At 44.3% G+C, this 19,550-nt stretch overlaps 1 protein-coding gene across 1 annotated transcript in view; it reads right to left on the bottom strand.

Moving 5' to 3' along the window:
- Positions 1-3,005: 3,005 nt before the first annotated feature.
- The window catches only part of LOC125910244 (A disintegrin and metalloproteinase with thrombospondin motifs 17-like), a 102,868-nt gene continuing 86,323 nt past the window's right edge, over positions 3,006-19,550 (bottom strand). The window contains exon 8 of the mRNA XM_049614011.1: positions 3,006-3,498. Within this exon, the coding sequence (XP_049469968.1) occupies positions 3,144-3,498 (355 nt within the window). The 3' untranslated portion in view covers positions 3,006-3,143. The remainder of the gene's footprint in view (positions 3,499-19,550) is intronic.

Genomic DNA, 19,550 nt, shown 5'->3' with positions numbered 1-19,550 from the left:
ACAGACACAAGGAAACCCAGGCTGCCTGGGAATGTTCCTCCCAACTGCTGGGTCCCAGAGCTATGGTGGGGACAGCTCGTGAGTGTAGTAGCCCCAACATGGAGCCCTAGCAATGTGAATGCCTCTTTCATACTTGCTTGATTTATCAGAAATGTACAGCAGTGATATTCTTGAGCTACAATAAACTTGATTTTTAAAAAGTTCTACTGTGTCCCCTGAAAAAATGCACAGAGATCAAATGTTATTCTTTATATTTCCATTATTAATGTTTACCCCAAAATGTTATTTACCTTTATTTATTTATTTTTTTAATGAATTCCCTGTCCCATTTAGCTCTCTGACGGGCCCCTTGGGGTTCTTCCCTTCCCTTCCGTTCCCTTCCCTTCCCTTCCCTCCCCTCCCCTCCCCCCTCCCCTCCCCTCCTTTCTTCCCTCTTTTCTTTTTGAAACTCAGACTGGCTTGTTTTAGAAGAAATATATAGGCAGGGTCATGATCCCACAATTCATAAGTTTGAGTCCCAAGTTGGGCTCTGCACTGACAGCGAGGAACCTGCTTGGGATTCTCTCTCCCTCCCTCTCTCTCTGTCCTTCCCCCACTTTCTCTCTCTTTCTCTCTTTCTCTCTCTCTCTCTCGGTAAATAAAGAAACTTTAGATGAAATACACAGGCTTCAGAACTGGTCACCTAGCAGGGAGCTGGACAGCATGAGTATTTGGTCCTGTGCATGGGTGAGGGACAGCTTAACAGGACCTCAGATACAAGGAGTCGGTCTATGGCAGGTGTTACCTTCCTGGGCAGGCTGGGTTGTGGCCAGGAGGGCTGCTTCAGGGAGCCTGGGTTCCTGAGTCGACCTTCAACTTCTTCTTCTCTGTAAGGTGATGCTCCATGACCATTTCATCAGCCCCACCCTCACCATTTGACGTGTGGGCTCCTCCCTGGCACCGGCACCCACACCACTGGCTCTTTCTCCAACTAGAAGCCTACTTACCACTTATGCCTGAGTTTCTGCATTGTCTTACTCTATTCTGTGTTCCCTATCCTTTTCCCTTGAAGTTCAGATGCTAATGTCCAGTCTGTTTCTTTACCAAACCCTAGCTCAGCCCTTCTGACCACCAGCATTGGCTGGAAGCCTTAAGCCTTGAGAAAGGGGCAGCATTGCAGGTGGGGTTTCCTCTGGGGGACCTAGGAGGGCCATGTTCAGTTTCTCCCTTGGCTTCTGATCCAGGGATGGGGACCAGAAGCCCAGGACAGGAGAGAGTCACTATCTTTTGCCTCCTTCCTGGTTTCTGCTCCTCATTCTAGCAAAGCTGTGAAGAAGGTGGGGTGTAGACAGTAAGGGTGATCAACACTGCTGGCTGAATAAGGGCAACCTTGTTGATCAAATACATTTCTCTGCCATCAGAAACGTAAACCCATTTGTTTCCAGAAGAAATATTAAAGGGGTTGATTCAGCATGTGGTGAAGTAGTAGAAATACGAGTTTGGTGAGCATCTCATGAATGGGGGCGAGATTTGATTCCAAGTTCAATGTGCAGAAAGATGCATTTGGCTCAAGGCTGGGCTGAGCCAGAATTAGACTGATTGGTACAGATGCTATTTCAGCATTAGGATCACATATGCGCAAAGATACAGATGTGAAATTAGAGATATTTCTTTTTTAAAATTTTTTTTGCATTTATTTATTTTTGAGACACAGAGCACAAATGGGGAGGCAGAGAGAGAGAGAGAGAGAGAGAGAGAGAGAGAGACAGAGAGACAGAATCCAAAGCAGGCTCCAAGCTCTGAGCTGTCAGCACAGAGCCTGACACAGGGCTTGAACTCACAAACCGTGAGTGAGATCATGACCTGAGCCAAAGTTGGACACTTAACCGACTGAGCCACCCAGGCGCCCCTAGAGATATTTCTTTAAATCTTGCTTCAGTTGTCTCACCTTTTTCAATCTGGTATTCTTTAACACTATGGTGACAGTTGATAATGTCAGGTTTGGTTATTTTGGTAAGGACTTTTTTTCTCTTTTTTCTATGAGAAAGAATCCAAATGGAAAATGTATGGCTTTGATCTGATTACAGTGTAAATCTTGTTTGGATCAGGAGTCTGGTGATCAAGGATCTTAGGCTCAAGGTGGGTTGGGGGAAGACTGCATTCCTGCCTCTACCCCTCCAGCAAGTAGCCCCCCTCCCTAAAAGAGGTCCCTTGAATGTTTAACTTACAAACCTTAATACATGTAAAAAAAATCAAAATTTTAAACTCTCTCTTTTCTTTAAAATATAATAACGGGCAGGTTAAAGACTCAAGTCTTTAAATGGGTACATGTTAAGATCCGTCTGAAAAGTAATCCCCATTTCAGAGCAGCCAAGGGCAGACTTTTCGTTCATTAAGAATGGGCTGAATACTTTCTTATTCAAAATAATTCCAACTGTTTGGCAATAAAAAGGAACTTTAAAAATATTTTCCACACTGAAGAGTGTCTTGGATTTAGCCTTTCTGACTTTCCTAGAACACATTTGATGGGGGATCTGAGGGAAACTTGCCCTTTGTTCAGCTATTTTTTTGTTTTATGGCCAGTCAAAATCATTAATGCAAAGTCAATGCAAAGCCTTGAAAGATGATATTACCAAAGATAAAATATTTCCAGAATCACTCTTCAGCCTAAGTTAAAACTTAAGGCTTAATTGACCTCTTTCCAACATGTTTTATGGCATGAGGTGTGTGATTCGAACCTGCGCACTAAAAACTGTCCCTTCCAGCATCTGCTTGTCTCTTACAATCTACAAAGACTGACACAGAGTTCAAAGAAAGCCTATGATACCACCTTACCAATCTGATCACACTAAAGTTCAAACGTGTTGAAAGAAAATTAAAAGATTGGTCAGTTGGTCTGTCTGTCTACCTACTTATGTCCACACCTACCCATCTATCCATCCATCCACGCACTCATCCGTCCATCCATCCATCCGTCCATCCGTCCATCCGTCCATCCATCCATCCATCCATCCATCCAACTTTACATGAGAATTGTCATAGGAAATGGGATCAAACTGTGATATATATTATCAAAAACGTATACATGATCAAAACCACATTATCCATGCTTCCTTTAGCCATATTGTTATCTCAGATGGAATTTAAGAATATGTGACTAGAATTCATCTTTTGGTTATCTGGGGGTTGGCGAGGACTGTGATATGTGGTATTGAGTCACAAATACCATGGAGGGAAAGGCACCAATTGGGTGGTGGACAAGGCACAGAGGCCCTGTTGGTGGGTTCAGCACTGGCGACAGCCCAGGCACCCACCTGTGACCACTCAGACGCCTCCCAGATGGACAGGCAGTCCTGGCCTTCACAGCTCTGCACTGGTGCTGGCCGGGGGCCCGGGCAATAGAGGGGCCGCGTGGTGACATGTGTGCCGTTCTGCAGCTGGTACACGCAGGTCACCTCCCGATGCTGGATGCCCTTCTCACAGGTCGCTGAGCAGGGGCTCCATGGGCCTGCCACCCACCTGTCCAGGAGGAGGAAAGACAGTGAAAAAATAACTGGGTGGAAAGGCCAGTTTCCCCGGAGGGCCTTCTGGACAGATCACGGCATCTTGGGTCTGTAGTGTGAGAGAGGGAGATAGACTCAAAGAGCTTTGCAATCAACTTTAGAAATAATTCTGAAGTATTAGGGCAGAGGAAGCCACATGAGTTGAGTAGTTCAATAGCTTATTCAAAACAGAAATCCTTCTGCACACAACACCTCTATGGTTGATTCAATTATTGCTCCCAAGTGGTCACTCTCCTTGTAGCGGGATTCCATATCCCACCCACTGTCTATGACGTGCTTTGTTCAATGGGGTGTGAGTGGACATGAAGCTGGCCATGTCCCAGCAGAAGCTTTGAGTGTGATTATGTGGTTTGGCTCTGGTTCTCCCTGTTTCCTGCCCTCTGCCATGAGAGCAGCAGGTCCCAATACAGGGGATGCTCCAACAGCTGAGCTCTGTAATAACGTGACACCATTTGCTATAAGCCACTGAGATACCGGGCTCATTTGTCACTGCAACAAAACCAGACTGGTATAGCCTATGACAAGGGACACTCCAGGGCCAGCTTGAACACACCAGGACCAGGTACCCCCTGCTTTTCAAAGAGTGGATAGCCCTTTTGGGTGGGGACTGTCACTCTTGAGGAGGCAACTTGTGGGCTGTAACAGAACTGAGCTGTTGCAAGTGCTTGACTAGAACTTGGCCTACCTGCCTTATCTTTCAATGACCCCGGTTCTGCCATGGCTCCTGTTGGCCTTGTGGTGTTGGAAGGAAGCTGAGCAGTTGTAAATCATGATTTCTCAGGACACCGAGTGGGGCTTTGAATGGCCTTTTGGGGACACAAAAGGACTCTCTCCTGTTTGGTCCCTGCATGAGCCTCAAGTCCACCTAGTTCCCAGGAGCTCCCATATTAACAGAATGGCTCAATCTATGCCCATGTCTGATAAACACACTCCTCTTCATCATCATTGAGTCCTAAGTTGCTCAAACCAAATCTGATTATGCTATCCTGTTGTTTAGAAATAACAGCAGTGTTGGGCACCTGGGTGGCTCAGTCGGTTAAGCGTCCCACTCTTGATTTCAGCTCAGGTCATGATCTCAAGGTTCGTGAGATCGGGCCCCGTGTCGAGCTCTGTGCTGACAGTGCAGAGCCTGCTTGAGATTTTCTCTCTTCCTCTCTCTCTGCCTCTCCCTCATTCATGCTATCTAAATAAAACACTTAAAAAAAACCCTAAAAAAATATATCAGCAGTGCCTTTCCACAGGCAGGTCCTTGAAGGGACACTGGATGGTGCCACCCCCCCAATTCTTCTCCAGTTCTAGCTTACTTGCTCATTCACCCATCCTAGCATGGCACATTCACTGAGGGCTTCCCATGTGCTGGGCACTGTCCTAGGTTCTGATGATGAGGCAGTGAACAAGACAAGGCCCTGCCCTACAAATCTTACCATCCTAATGGGAACAGACAGTAAATCAACAAATGTATACAATAGAATATAACACAGTAAACTATATATAACATATATCATATATGAATAGAGGAGATGCCACATGGTAGTAAGTGCTTCAGAGAAAAGTAGGGCAGTGTAGGGAAGGAGGGGGAGGAGGAGGGGGGTGAGCACACAAGTTGGCAGGGACAGCCTCACTGATAAGCTGACGTGTGAGCAGAGCCTGGAAGGAAGCGAGAGAGTAAGCAGAGAAGACTTCCAGGCAGAGGGCACAGTGGGTGCAAAGGCCCTGGGGAGGAGTGTGCTGGCAGGGTTGAGGAGCAGCAAGGAGTCCAGTGTGGCTGGAGAAGGGGGGAGGAGGGAAGAGCAGAGAGAGGGGCATGAGAAGGCACAGGGGGCAGATTCTACAGGCCCTGGCTGGCCACTGTGGCTCTTGTTTGAATAAGATGCAGTCCCAGGGGGTTTGGAGACAGGAGTGACATGCCCTGCAGGGCAGCAGCAAGGAGACCAGGGAGGAGGCCACTGCACCAGTCCAGGCAGGGGATTAGGGTAACTTGTACCAGCTGGGGGTAGTGGTAGTGGTTGGGGTAAATGTTGAGAAGAGGGAGCTCCCCGGGCCCCTCCCTCCACTGCTCCTCCTCATCCCTTAGGGCAAGCTCAGGCCACCTCCTCTGACTTTCAGTCCCCTTGGAAGAGCTCATCACTGTCTTCTATGCCCCCAGGGAATAAATCCAGGGAAGCTTCTCCTCCCAGACCCCTTGCATAAACTGCAGGATGGAAAGGGATGCAAAGGAGTGTGTGTACCCTGGAGTGTGAGGACAAGTGACATGTTGCCTGTAAGTTGCTTACAGCAGCACCTGGCACACATCAGCCCTTATAACTTGTAGCAATTGTTATTCCTTATCTTCTCGGCAGGAGAAGATGAAGTCCCAGAGGGCAGTGAGCAAATCTTGCCCCCATTTCACCACCTGACAACTATTTAAATGACACTGTAAGAACTAAACCCAATCCTTCCCATTTCTCCTTGTTCTGGTCTTTGGAGTGACATGATTGCCTTCCTAAATATTTGAAGATGGCTCTGTTGTTCCCCTTGTAAGTTTTCTCTTATCCCAATCAAAATAATTTGCATGTGGCAGATCTGAATCCTTTCCCTTCTAATTCTCTAATCAGTCACTACTGTTCTCCAAATGGATTGCTTTGTCTTGGGCAAAATGGCCCAGATAGGGTCTGAAAGCAGCAGGAGAGAATGTGATGATTTTCTCTCTCTTTAAGTGGAGGCTCCATGTTTATTAATGCAGCTCAGCTCCTTGCCATTTCTATTTTCCAAACAAAATAGAACTTAGAGGACTCTCAGCCAGATCCCCTTTGTCCTGACCTTTTGCAACTGACTTTGTGAATACAAACGTCAGGCTTTAGGCTGATGACACCTGCTGTTGTGCTGACCCCAGCTGTGAACAGAGCTGTGTCCTCCTCTTGTCTTTTGTATTTGCTGTGCTTCCTGGAGGCCACCCCTGGGAACTGGGACTGCTGTGTCATACTCATGAGAATGTCACCTGCAGGCTTTTGGTCAGAGGGTGCCGGTGTCTCCATCCCTGGGCACACAACCAGAGCATGTGCTCTAGGAAATATGCAAATTGACTCTGATCCACACAAAGGTCTATCTGGGCAGCCAAGGGGATGGGGAAGAGCTGGGAGAGGTTCAGCAGTCCCGCCTCAAATGTCTCCTATGCCTCCTGTTCTATCAGTGACTGGAAAAGTCAGACCCAAGGGGATCAGATTCTTATAGAGCTGTGAGGGATTGCCAATCTTCCCCGTTCCTCCTTCCTTTGCTTCTGGTGTCTCTTGTGCATTTTGGGTGCTTTGCAGCAGTATGACAGAATGGAAAACAGCCTATGTGTCCCTCCTCCCCTTTCCAGAAGAATCCTTTGACCCCCTGCAATGTCCCCTGTTGCTGTTGCCCAGAGTCTGGCAGAGGAATGGGTGACAGAGCCCCACACATGTAGAGATGCATGAAACTGATCTATGGTCGGCCCTGCTCCTTAACTGGAGGGGGGGGGGTTCTCTGTCCCCTGGGGCTGTGTAAAAGCGCTGTCCCTGCTCCTGTCCTTGGGGTGATAGTTACTGTCAGATGTACTGAGGATCTGCTGAGATTCAAAACAAGCTCTGTCTGAGGCCAAGGCACCCTTCCAAACCTCCTGTGGCTCTCACAGATGACCCCACACCTGCAAGTCACACGTAGGGCAGCTCACGGCACATTCCCATCTCCTTGCCCCTCCACCCTTCCTTCTCCCCTCCCACTTCCCAGCTCCACACAGGGTACTGGTTATCCAGACGCAACCATGGCACAACACCTCAGGAGAACGTACGACAAAATATCATTCAGCCTTAAAAAGGAAGGAGATTCGAAAACACACTACGATATGGAGGAGCCATGGGGACATCATGCTGAGTGAAATAAGCCAGTCAGAGAAGGACAAGTCCTGAAGGACTCCACTTACATGAGGTAACTGGAGTAGATTCATAGAGACAGAAAGATGGTGGCCATCAGGTGGGAAGGAATGGGGAGCTAGTGTTTAAGGGATGCAGAGCTGTACGTGAGCAGGAGGTGGGGTTCTGGAGACAGACGGTAGTAATGGGCACTCAGTGTGAATGTGTCTAATGCCACTTAAACTGTACACTTAAACAGGGTTGAGGTGGTAAATGTTATGTGTATTTTCATCACAATTTAATTAAAAAAATTTTAATATATTTTATCGTCAAGTCAGCTAACATACAGTGTATACAGTGTGTTCCTGGTTTTTGGGGTAGATTCCTGTGATTCATTGCTTACATACAACACCCAGTGTTCATCCCAGCAAAGTGCCCAACTAGACAGAGAGTGAGCAGGGGAGGGGCAGAGAGAGAGAGAGGAAGAGAGAGAAGCCCAAGAAGGCTCTGTGCTTGATCCTGCGAACCATGAGATCACGACCTGAGCCAAGAGCCGGGTACTCCTTCAGAATTTAAAGAAGCGATGGTTAGGAACAGGAAGTAAGTGAGAGAAGGACAAGGAAGTGAAGTGTTCTCAAGTCCCAGGGAGGCCATGATGAGCCGGTGAGAAAGGCTGGTGCTCAGCTCTGTGCAGACATCAGGTAACCTCGGAGTATCCCTGAATGGCGTCTTCACCGAGTGCCTGTAGCCCCGCCTGAGGTGCGTGCCCAACCAGCTCCAGGAGAGCTGTTGCCCCACATAGGCACGCAAGCTGCAGGGGATCGGAGCTATTTTTCAGCTAGGCTTGGTTTTGCTCATCTTGACAAACAGCCACATTCCCTCCGTGAGGCTGGGGGAGCAAAAGATGACTTTCTGGAAACTTTGTTGCTGGTGGCTGAAAGAAACCATTTTACCAGCAGCCAGGAAGTCTGCAGGAGGGTCCTCTGTGGAAGAGGAACATCGTGCAAGTAAACATCAGAGTGAAGTCCCACTAATCCCGAGTCCAGGAATGGGAGAAAGGAACTGTGATTCCGTAAAACAATTCATATTACAAGTGCAGCTCAAGCCTGATTGTTTTTTCACTCATGTCCTCTAAGAACCTTAACAGTGACATTTATTAGCTAAGTTTGAGTTTGTAGATCTTCTTAAAAAGCAGTAAAATTCATGCTTCAGGAAGCCCCCATTAACACTTCCTTAGTTTGGGCCACCCTTCCTCGGTTGCTCTCGAGTCTGGAAGGACTGGATTCCTTTCCTGTCCAGCAGGAAACAGACTCAGCTCCTCTGCACATACTTCAAGTTCGATGCTTCTCATCAGATCCTCCAGGCAGCTCAGTCACTGCCTGAGACCTTGTATTCTTTTTTTCTTTTTTTTTTTTTATTGCTGCTGCAGCAAATGACCATAAACTTAGTGGCACAAAACAACACAGATTTATTATTTTACGCTCCTGGAGGTTGGAAATCTGACATGGATCTCACTGGTCTAAAACAAAGATGCTGCCGGGGCTGGCTCCCTCCAGATGCTCTGGGAAGACTTGCCTCTTCCAGCTTCTAGATGCTGCCCCAGTGCCTTGGCGTATGCTCTTGTCGCCATCTTCAACGCCAGCAGCATCTGGCCAAGCCCTTCTCCTATGCTATCACTCCAACATTCTCGTCTGCCTTCTTCCTCCACTTTTAAGAACCTTTGTGATTGCACTGGACCCAAGCAGATGATACAGGATAATCTAGTTTAGGGCCAACTGATTAGCAAGCTGTAGTAGTTTGCTTTTTTTTTTATTGCTGGAAAAAGTACCACAAACTAGGTGGCTTAAAACACCAGAAAGCTATTCTCTCACAGTTCTGCAGGTTCGAAGCCAGAAGGCAAAGTGTCATAGGGTTGCTTCCTTCTGAGGGCTGTGAGGAAGATGTTCTATGCCTCTCTCCTAGGTTCTAATGACAGCTGGCAATTCTTGGTGTCCCTTTGCTTGTATGTGTGTTACTCCATCTCTGCCTCTGTCTTCACATGATGTTCACCCTGTGTCTCCATGTCCTTAAATAGCTGTCTTTGGAAGGACACTAATCAGATTAGATTAGGGGCCCACCCTACCTCAGTGTGACCTCACCTTAACTAATTACAGCTGTAATGACCCTATTTCCAAACAAGGTCACATTCTGAAATACTGACGGCTAGGACTTCAATGTCTTTTTTGGTGTATGTGTGGGGTGGAGATGCAGTTCAACCCATCACACAACTTTATTTCCAATTGCAACCCTCTGATTTCCCTAATTTCCCTTTGACATGTAAAGGGAGTTCCAGGAATTAAGATCGAGATCTCTCTGGTGGGGGGCACTATTCTGCCTACATTCCAGTTCTGAAAATTTCAGCTTCTATTCAAAATTCACTTTCTGTTCAGATCTTGATTTGGCTGAGATTTAAACTAGGTAAAAATCTTGTGAAACCCGCTGCAATGTGACTTAGTTGTTACAAAGAAACAATGACATATTTAGGATCAAGTTCTTTTGACACAGTTATTTTATGTTGACTATCTAGGGAATCTCAAATATAGAGAGCCAGAGAGAGAACACTGGTAGGTCATTTATTTTCAACAACTTCAAACTATAAACAAAACAAAACAAAAAACTGTGAGATGTATTTCAACACAAGATGTGTTGGAGCTAACAAGTGTTGTGTCTAAGGGATTCAGTCAACTTTATGCATCTACAAAACGCATCAGTAAGAAGGATCTGGTATTGGCTGAGCATCGATCTATGCTTAGCTCTGTGCCAGGAATGTTCCCTACATTAGTTAAATTAACCAACGTAAGGAAAACAAGATGCCAGTATGTGATAATCTGAGCAACTGTTATGGAGACAGACAAATGTCAGGCATAGTATCCTATAGGCCACGTGTAAAACATCACAGCATAAAAAGAATGATGGGAAACATCTCAGCCAAGTGTGTGGTCCTTGGGGGAAAGAGAAACATATAAACAGACAATTTCTTCACTATCTTATAAGTGCTGTGGAGGAAGTGGGCCTTGAGTTGGGTCCTGATGGTCAATGTGAAGTTGGCCAACCAAAGAAGCAGGACTGGTGCTCTCATAGAGAGAGACCGCCCATGATCCCATGATATTTAAGCAGCAGGGGGAGGGAGGGAGGAGAGAGAGAGAGAGTGCGAGCGAGCAGCTGCCCAGTTTGGGATGGTTGGTTCTTGAAGAGTACTTAAGGGCGGGTGGAAGAGAGGTTGCCTTGGGTGTCTCAGGTAACCATGAATCTTGGGACAAGATGATGACTTTCACCGAGGCAGTAGTGCAGAAAAACAGATATAAGACTATTTAAGAGTGGGATTGAAAGGGCTTTGGGTATGTGGGGTCAAGGTGATAAAGGGGGCAAGAGTCAAGCTCAGGATTCCAATGGGCTGAGAGGAGTCCAACAGTACCTCCACTGCAAGGGAGAACATGGGGAGAGGATTTAGCTTGGGGGAAGAAGGGTGGGCACCACTTTGAGAGGGTCAGGTTGAGGCAGCCGCTGGGCAGCTGAGTGGTACTGGGAAGGGTCTGAAGGTGCAGTTCTGGAGTTCAGGGGTGGGATCTGGGGTGGAGACACAGGGTTGGAAGTCACCAGCAACAAGGTCATGGTAGAAAGCAAGATAAGAACAACTCACACAGGGAGCTTCTACAGGGAGAAAAGAGGATGGGGGACGGATGGCAGGGGTTGGGGATGCAAGCATCTATGATTGGAATAAGGAGCCAGAGAAGGAGCAGCCAGCAAGGCCAGGGAGGGTGGGAGGACTGTTCAAGAGAAGCCAGGACAGGGTTGGGTTGGAGGAGGCCTGAAAAGCATTCTCTGGATTTAGCCACAAGGAGGTGTTGCTGACACAGGAGAGGTCCCAGGGAGAAGAGGGTGCCAGAAGACAGACTTCGAGAATGCCCCTTCAATAAATCTGGTTTGATGCCTACACAGTGGGGTCCACAGACTCTCAGTCCTGGAGTAATAATGTCTAGGCTTTGGAAACCAGGCCTGTCCTCACGGCAGAGGTAAGGAAGACGTCTCACTACTCTCACTGAGGCTCTGGGCAGGTGGGCTGCACATGGAGGAAGGCTGAGTTAGAAGGTTAGACCTGAGGACTGAGGGGTGGAAGCAAAGGATCCAGAACAGACAGGGAAGTTTCTCTCATGGACACATCTGTCTAGAGGGGCCACCCCTGCCCACTGGCAGTGGCTTTGGGAAAAGTCATCCCAGCACAGATGGCAGAGCGGGAGACCTGTCAGAGACCTGCATAACGTCTAAGACACGGGTCAGGGACTGGGTGAGTAGAGAGAATGTGTGACAGGGATCGCCACTGTCTCCCCTTGGGATTTGGTGGCAGAGTTCAGGCCAACTGGCTCGTGTACCTTGAAAAAGGGTCTGGTCTGAAGAACGATCGTGTCCATCTGTAAGCCATGGAGGACCCAGGCAGTCTGATTTGGAAAACCAGACAGATAGAAGCTCTCCCTTCTCACTCTTTGTCAAGAGAAAGTTGGAAAGCACAGGCTCACCTTTGCCCTCTGGTGGGTCAGCACTATACTCTGTGTGGGCATGGTCACCCCTCTGCTTTGTGGCCTGGTCCTTCCCTGCCGCCATCTTGCTTTCACCTCCCAGAGCTCCCAGGGGAAGGACTTTCTGCATTACAGGTGGAGAGACCACTGGGACACGTGACCAGGCTCACCCGAGACCCACCAGTTATTAAGTAGCGGGGGTTTGTGTGTGTGGTGGGAGGTCCTCTGTGTCCCAATCCAGGGGCTTTGTTTTTCACTTATACAATTATGCTTCTGGTTAGGGTATGCCTGACCAACCTCCCCATGATGCCTGTAAATCACAGGTGCCCACATATTTCAGTCACACATTCTCAAATTCTCAGAAGCCCACATTCAGGACCTGGACTCAAGTCTTCACCAACTCACCAGCCACGTGACCTTGGGCACATCAGTGCTCAAGCCTCAGTTTCCTCCTCTGCACAATGTCAGTAGTACTTTCCTCTCACAGGCTTTGGTGGAGGATTGGCCCACGTGATCTCTGCTTACGTGGTCCAGGCCCAGATGATAAATGCATGGGAGGTAAGATCCCAGGGAAATGGCTGGCATGGAGGAGGCCCCCAGGGATGTGGGTCTCTTCTCCTCCTCCCCTGTGCAGGGCTGCTGTCCATTGGGCTGTGAGGGTGCAGCCAAGGAAACGCAAACACCTTGCTCTGCCTTCCTGTGGATGACAAGGCCTTTCCTAGCACACCTGAAGCTTCTGTCACTGCGTGTGCTGCACGCTTGGGGGTCAGGAGACATGGCAGAGGCCAGCTGGCCAAGTGCCGGACCTCCTGGACTCTCTCCCCAAAACACCACAGAGGACCCTCAGGCAGCAGCAGACTCCCATCTGCCCGAGTCACTCTTGCGTCTCCAGCCAGATTAGAGCCAACAACTCCGTTAAAAAAACAATCAAAACACGACTTCAACACGTGTCATTTATAGTCTCTGAAGATACGTGGCTGCTTTTATGGAACAGATGTCTGTGAAAGAAGGAGCGGGGTGAGGAGGGACAACAGGGGCTTCATGGGCCCAGCTGTGATGCTCTCCCGAGGGGACCAGGGTCATGCTTTACAGCTGCACGTTCGGTTCCAGCTCAGCATTTCTCCATCTACAACTTGAGAATTATGAGTTCTCATATACATTCCCCCGAAAAGTAATACTATTCACATATTTGTTTTTTTAAAGGAGGAAATGAAAACCTGAAGGGCATAATGAGGAACGAATATGCTAGTCTGTGAATGTGAGCTTTTGTGGGCTTGAGGGTGTTAGTCCAGCCCTGAGAACCAAGATGAGTGACTGGCCGGAGCCCGAGAACCTTCCCCATTTTCCTGAAAGGGTCTTTGAATCACTGTGGTTGGTTCTCATTTGCTAGGGAAAAGAAGGCAAAGAGAGGGAGGGGGGATGGAAGGAAGGGAGAGAAAGAGGGAGGAAGGAAGGAATGACGGACAGAATTCCACACTTAGCTAAAATATAGTTTAAGGGAAAATGTGTTAAAAATAGTTTCTCGGGGAGCCTGAGTGACTCAGTCGGTTGAAGGTCTGACTTTGGCTCAGGTCATGATCACATGGTTCATGAGTTCAAGCCCTGCGTCTGGCTCTCTGATGTCAGTGCAGAGCCCGCTTCAGATCCTCTGTCCCCCCCTCTCTCTGCCCCTCCTCTGTTTGTGCTCTCTCTCTCAAAAGTAAATAAACTTAAAAAAAAAAAAAGGTCTCTCTAGGGGAGGTGGGGGAGATGGGCAAAATAGGTGATGGGGATTAAAGACTACACTTATGATGAGAGCTAAGTAATGTATAGAACTGTTGAATCACTATATTGTATACCTGAAACTAATATAACTCTGTATGCTAATTACATTGGACTTAAAATAAAAAACTTGATGAAAAAATGGTTTTTCTAGATATTATACCAGCTAATCCTTTTTGATGGCTTCCTTTGTACTGGGCAATGTTCTCAGCACCTGACATGATTCAACTTACTCGATCCTTACAATGGTCCTATATAAAGCCATCCTACAGATGGGGAAATTGAGGCACAGAGAGGTTAAGTGTCTTGCCCAAGGTCACACACTAGTAAGTGGAAGAATCATAACAGTTCCACTGAAGTGTAAGTCACATAGCATATAATTCATCCACATATGGAGGACAATTCAATATATTCACAGAGTTGTGAAACCACCACCAAAATCAATTTTAGAACACTTTAGTTACCCCCCAAAGAAATCCCTATGCCTTAGCTGCCATCGTACATACCCCCTATTTCCATCCCTCCCAGCCCTACACAATCACTAATCTACTTTCCATCTTTATAGATTTGCCTCTCCTCGACATTTCATATACATGGAATCCTATCACATGTGGTTCTTTGTGACTGGTTTCTTGTTTTAGCATAATGTTTCCAAGGGTCATGTATGTTGTAGCATGGAGCAGTATTTAATTCCCTTTTATTGTTGAATAAATAATATTGTTGCACGGATCTACCACGTTTCATTTATCAGCTCATCAGTTCATGGGCATTTGGGCTGTTTCCATGTTTTGGCTATTATGAATCATATTATGATGAACATCTGTGTATAATTTTTGTATGGATGGCTGTTCTCATTTCTCTTGGGTATATTCCAAGGAGTGGAATTGCTGGATGATATGTTAACTCTAAGTTTAACAATTTAAGGAATTTAAGACTTTTCCAAAGCAGCTGCACCATTCTGCATTCCTGTAGTAGTTAATGAAGGTTCTAAGTGCTCTACATCCTTATACATTTTTGCTAGTGTCTGTCTTTCTGATTATAGTCATCCTGGTGGGTGTAACGTGGTATCTCATTATAGTTTGGTTTTATTGTGGCAAAAGACACATAACATAAAGTTTAACATTTTAACCACTTCTAAGTGTACAGTTCAGCCGCATTCACTACATTCACATTGCTGTACAGCCATCACCACTATCTTCCAAACTTTTCTTCTTCCCAAACTGAAACTGTGGACTCATTAAACAATAACTACCTATGCCCATTTCCCTCCAGCTCCTGGAAGCCATCATGCTTTCTGTCTCTATGACAACTTATATGATACAACTCATATAAGTGGAATCATACAATATTTGTCCTTCCGTGAGTGGTTTATTTAGCATAATTTTCTTCAAGTCTCACTCCTATGGTAGCAGGTGTCAGAATTTCTTCCCTTCTTCAGGCTCATGGTATGTATGTAATACATTTCATTTATTCATTTGTCCATTGATGGACACTTTGGGTTGCTTCCACTATTTGGCTGTTGTGAGTAATGCTGCTATGAACATGGTTGTACAGTATTTTTTTTTTTTTTTGGTCTTTGCTTTCAATTCTTTTGCGTATATACCCAGAAGTGGAATTGTTAAGTGATATGGTAATTCCGTATTTAAATTTTTTGAGGAACGATAATGCTGTTTCTCACAATGACCGCACCACTTGACATTCCAATCAGCAATGTACAAGGGTTCTAATTTTGCCACATCTTCGCTAACACTTGTTTTTGATAGTAACTATCCTAACGGGTGTGAAGTGATTATCTCGTGATTTTGAATGGCATTTCCCTAATGACTAGTGATGTTAAACATCTTTTCATATACTTAGTGACCATTTGTATCTTTTTTTTAAAAATGTTTATTTATTTTTGAGAGAGAGAGGGAGACAGAGCATAAGTGGGGAAGGGGAAGAAAGAGGAAGACACAGAATCTGAAGCAGGCTCCAGGCTCTGAGCTGTCAGCACAGAGTTCAAACAGGGCTTGAATTCATGAACAGTGAGATCATGACCTGAGCTGAAGTTGGATACTCAACTGACTGAACCACCCAGGCGCCCCCTTTTGTAGAAATACATATTTGGAGAAATACATAACTAAGTCCTTAGCCTATTTTTAAATTGGGTTGTTTTTTGTTGTTGATTTATAGGAGTTTTTAAAAATATATTCTGGAAATTACTCCTTTAACAAATATATGATTTGCAAATATTTTCTCCCATTATTGGACTGCCTTTCACTCTGTTGATACTGTCTTCGATGCATAAAAGGTTTTCATTTTGATCAAGTCCAGCTTATCTCATTTTACTTTGTTGTCTGTGCTTTTCTAGTTATATGTAAGAAATCATCACCAAATCCAATATCATGGCCCTTTTTTCCTACGTTTTCTTTTAAGAGTCTTACAGTTTTATCTCTTACATCTAGGTCTTTGATCCACTTTGAGTCAATTTTTGCATATGGTATAAAGTAAGGTCCAACTTCATTCTTTTATATGTATTTACCATTTGTTGGATTTCTTTGTGGTTTTGATTTGTAGTTCTGTGATGGCTGATACTGAGTATCTACTCATGTGCTTATTGGCCATTTTGCAGTCCTTTGGAGAAATGTAGATTCGGATGGTTTGTCCATTTTTAATTGGATTGTCTTTTTTATTACCGAGTTGTGTTATTTATATATTCTAGATACGACTACTTTATCAGATATATGATTTCCAGAATTTTCCTTCAATTCTTTTAATTATCTTTTCATTTTCTCAATGATTTTGAAGCACAAAAGTTTAAAATTTGGATAATGTCTAGTCATCTATTTTTTTTCTTTTGTTGTGGTGATTTTGCTCTCATATATAACAAACCATTGCCTAATCTGGAATCAGGAAGATTTATGCCTATGTTTTCTTGTAATTTTTAAAGCTTTAACTCTTATATTTAGGTCTTTGATTCACTTTGAGTTCACTTTTGTCTGTGGTATAAGCTAGGGATCCAACTTCATTCTTTTGCATCTAAACATCCAGTGTCTCAGCACAATTTGCAGAAAAGGTTCTGTTTACCCATTGAATTGTCTTGGAATCCTTGTCAAAAATCAACTAACAGTAAATGTAAGGGTTTATTTCTAGACACTCAATTATATTCTATTGTTCTTTATGGTCTCTCTTTATGCCAGTACCATACTGTCTTGATTACTCTAAATTTGTAGTAGTTTTTGAAATCAAATAATTTTTCAGTCTTCCACCTTTGTTCTTATTTTTTAATGTTTATTTATTTATTTTGAAAAAGAGAGAGAGACAGAGGGAGAGAAAGAGAGAAAGACAGAGAAAGGGAGTGTAAGTGGGGGAAGGGCAGAGAGAGATGGAAAGAGAATATCCCAAGCAGGCTCCATACTCAGCACAGAGCTTGATGTGGGGCTCAATCTCATGACTATGAGATTATGACCTGAGCTGAAATCAAGACTTGGATGCTTAATCAACTGAGCCACCCAGGGACCCCTGTTCTTAAAGATTGTTTTGACTATTAGGGGTTCTTTGCAATTCCACATAAACTTTAAAATCTGTTTGTGCAATAAAGACAGCTGGAATTTTAATAGGGATTGCGTTATAGCAACCTATACCTATATATTATAGATATAATAGTGAAATTTTAATAGAGATCATGTTATAGCAGTAGATCAATTTGTAGAGTATTTCCATCTTAACAATGTTAAGTCTTCCAGTCCATGAACATGGGATGTATTTAGATATTCAATACTTCTTCAATAACATTTTGTTGGGGCATGGCTCAGTTGGTTAAGCATCCATCTCTTGATCCGACATGTAGCTCGGGTCATTATCTCACAATGTGAGTCTCGCACCAGGCTCTGCACTGACAATGCAAAGCCTGCTTGGGATTCTCTCTCTCCCTCTCTCTCTGCCCCTCCCCACTCATGTTTGCTCTCTCTCTCTCTCTAAAAATAAATAAATAAACCTTAAAAAATGTTTTTTGTTTTCAGTGTAGAAATCTTGTACTTTTTTGTAAAATTTTTTCTAAGTATTTTATTGATTTTGATGTTACAGTAAACGGAACTGCTTTCTTAATTTCCTTTTCAGATAATTCATTGCAAGGGTATGGCTATGTAATAGATTTTTGAATATTGATTTCATATCTAATAACTTTGCTTGCTCAATGCATATATTAGTTTCAGTAGCTTTTTAGTGGATTCTTTAGAAATTTCCTATATATATAAGACCGTGTCATCTGCAAATAGATACAGTTTCACTACTCCAAACCAGATGCCTTTTCAATGTCACTTCATTTTCTTGCCTAATTTCTCTGTCTAGAACCACTGGTACAAAGTTGAAGATAGGTGGTGAAAACAGACATTCTTGTCTTGTTCCTCTCTTAGGGGGAAAACATTCAGTCTCCCTCAAGTATGATGATAGCTGTGGGTTTTTTATAGATGTTCTTTATGAGGTTGAGGAAACTCCCTTCTATTCCTAGTTGGTTGAATTCTTTGACTGTGATGAGTATTGCATTTTGTCAGCTGTTTTGTGTTTGTCAATTGCAATGATAATGCAATCTTGTCTTTTATACTGTTGATGTGGTATGCTACCTTAATTGATTTTCAGATGATAAACTGACATTGCATTCCTGGCATGAGTTCCACTTGGTTATGACGTATAATCCCTTTTATATTGCTGGATTCATTTTACCAATATTTTGTTGAGGATTTTTGTGTCTTTATTGATAAGAGACACTGGTCTGTAGTTTCCTTGTAATGTCTTTGTCTAGTTTTGTTATCAGGGTAACACTGGCCTTATAGAATGAGTTGTAAAGTGCTTCCTCCTCTTCCACTTTTTAGATGAGTTTGTGAAGGACTGATACTAATTCTTTTTTGTATGTTCGGTAAAATTCACCAGTAAAGGCATCTGATCCTGGGCCTTTCTTTGTGGGAAGTTTGATTACTAACTCAGTCTCTTGTTATAGGTCTGTTCAGGTTATCTATTTTTTTCTTCAGTCAGTTTCAATAGTTTGTGCTTCTGGGAATTTGTCCATTTCATCTAAGTAATCTAATTTTCATATCAGTAGCACTTTTATTTTTTCAAAATAGTAGCACCAAATCTCCACATAATAATGGGGAGAATTGGGGTACTTAAGGGGTCACATGTGCCAAAGTCACTGTGTTGTTTGAGAACAGGGTAGTGATTCTGAGTAACATTGACTTTACTAAAACTCTGACAATTAAGATATATGGGAAACATTTAAGGGTAACCATCAGAAGAACAGAAAAACTAATAGAAGGAAAAGAAGGAAATAAGAAATGCTTGCTAGTTTTAAATGTTTTGTAATTTTCGTTACCATTTCTTCTTCTTCTTCTTTTTTTTTTTTTAGAGAGAGAGAGAGTGCATGCAAGTGGGGGAGAGGGACAGAGGGGGAGAGAAAGCGAATCTTACACAGCCTTTACACTCAGTGTGGAGCCCGATGTGGGGCTCAATCCTACAACCTTGGGATCGTTACCTGAGCCAAAATCAAGAATTGGATGTTCAACTGACTTGACCACCTAGGAGCCCCAGTACCATTTCCTTTTTAACCCATGAGTTATATATATTTCTAGTTTCTGAAAATATAGAGTAAGATGGATCACTACTTTTTACCGCTTACTTCCAATGTAATTTTCTTGTGCTCAAGAAACACAATGTGTTTTGTTACCTTGGTCACCATAAATGCAGCCTTGTCAATCAATGGAAAAGGAGTAAACTACCCATTATGAAATGCAGAAGCAACAGATTATCATATGGAAGAAATAAATGCATTGCCTCAACTCATACAGAGAAAGACATTCTGGATAGGTTAA

This window comes from Panthera uncia, assembly GCF_023721935.1.
Source record: "Panthera uncia isolate 11264 chromosome B3 unlocalized genomic scaffold, Puncia_PCG_1.0 HiC_scaffold_1, whole genome shotgun sequence".
Lineage (NCBI taxonomy): Eukaryota > Metazoa > Chordata > Mammalia > Carnivora > Felidae > Panthera > Panthera uncia.
Note: the sequence above shows the minus strand (reverse complement) of the source record. Positions and strands in the feature narration are given on the sequence as shown.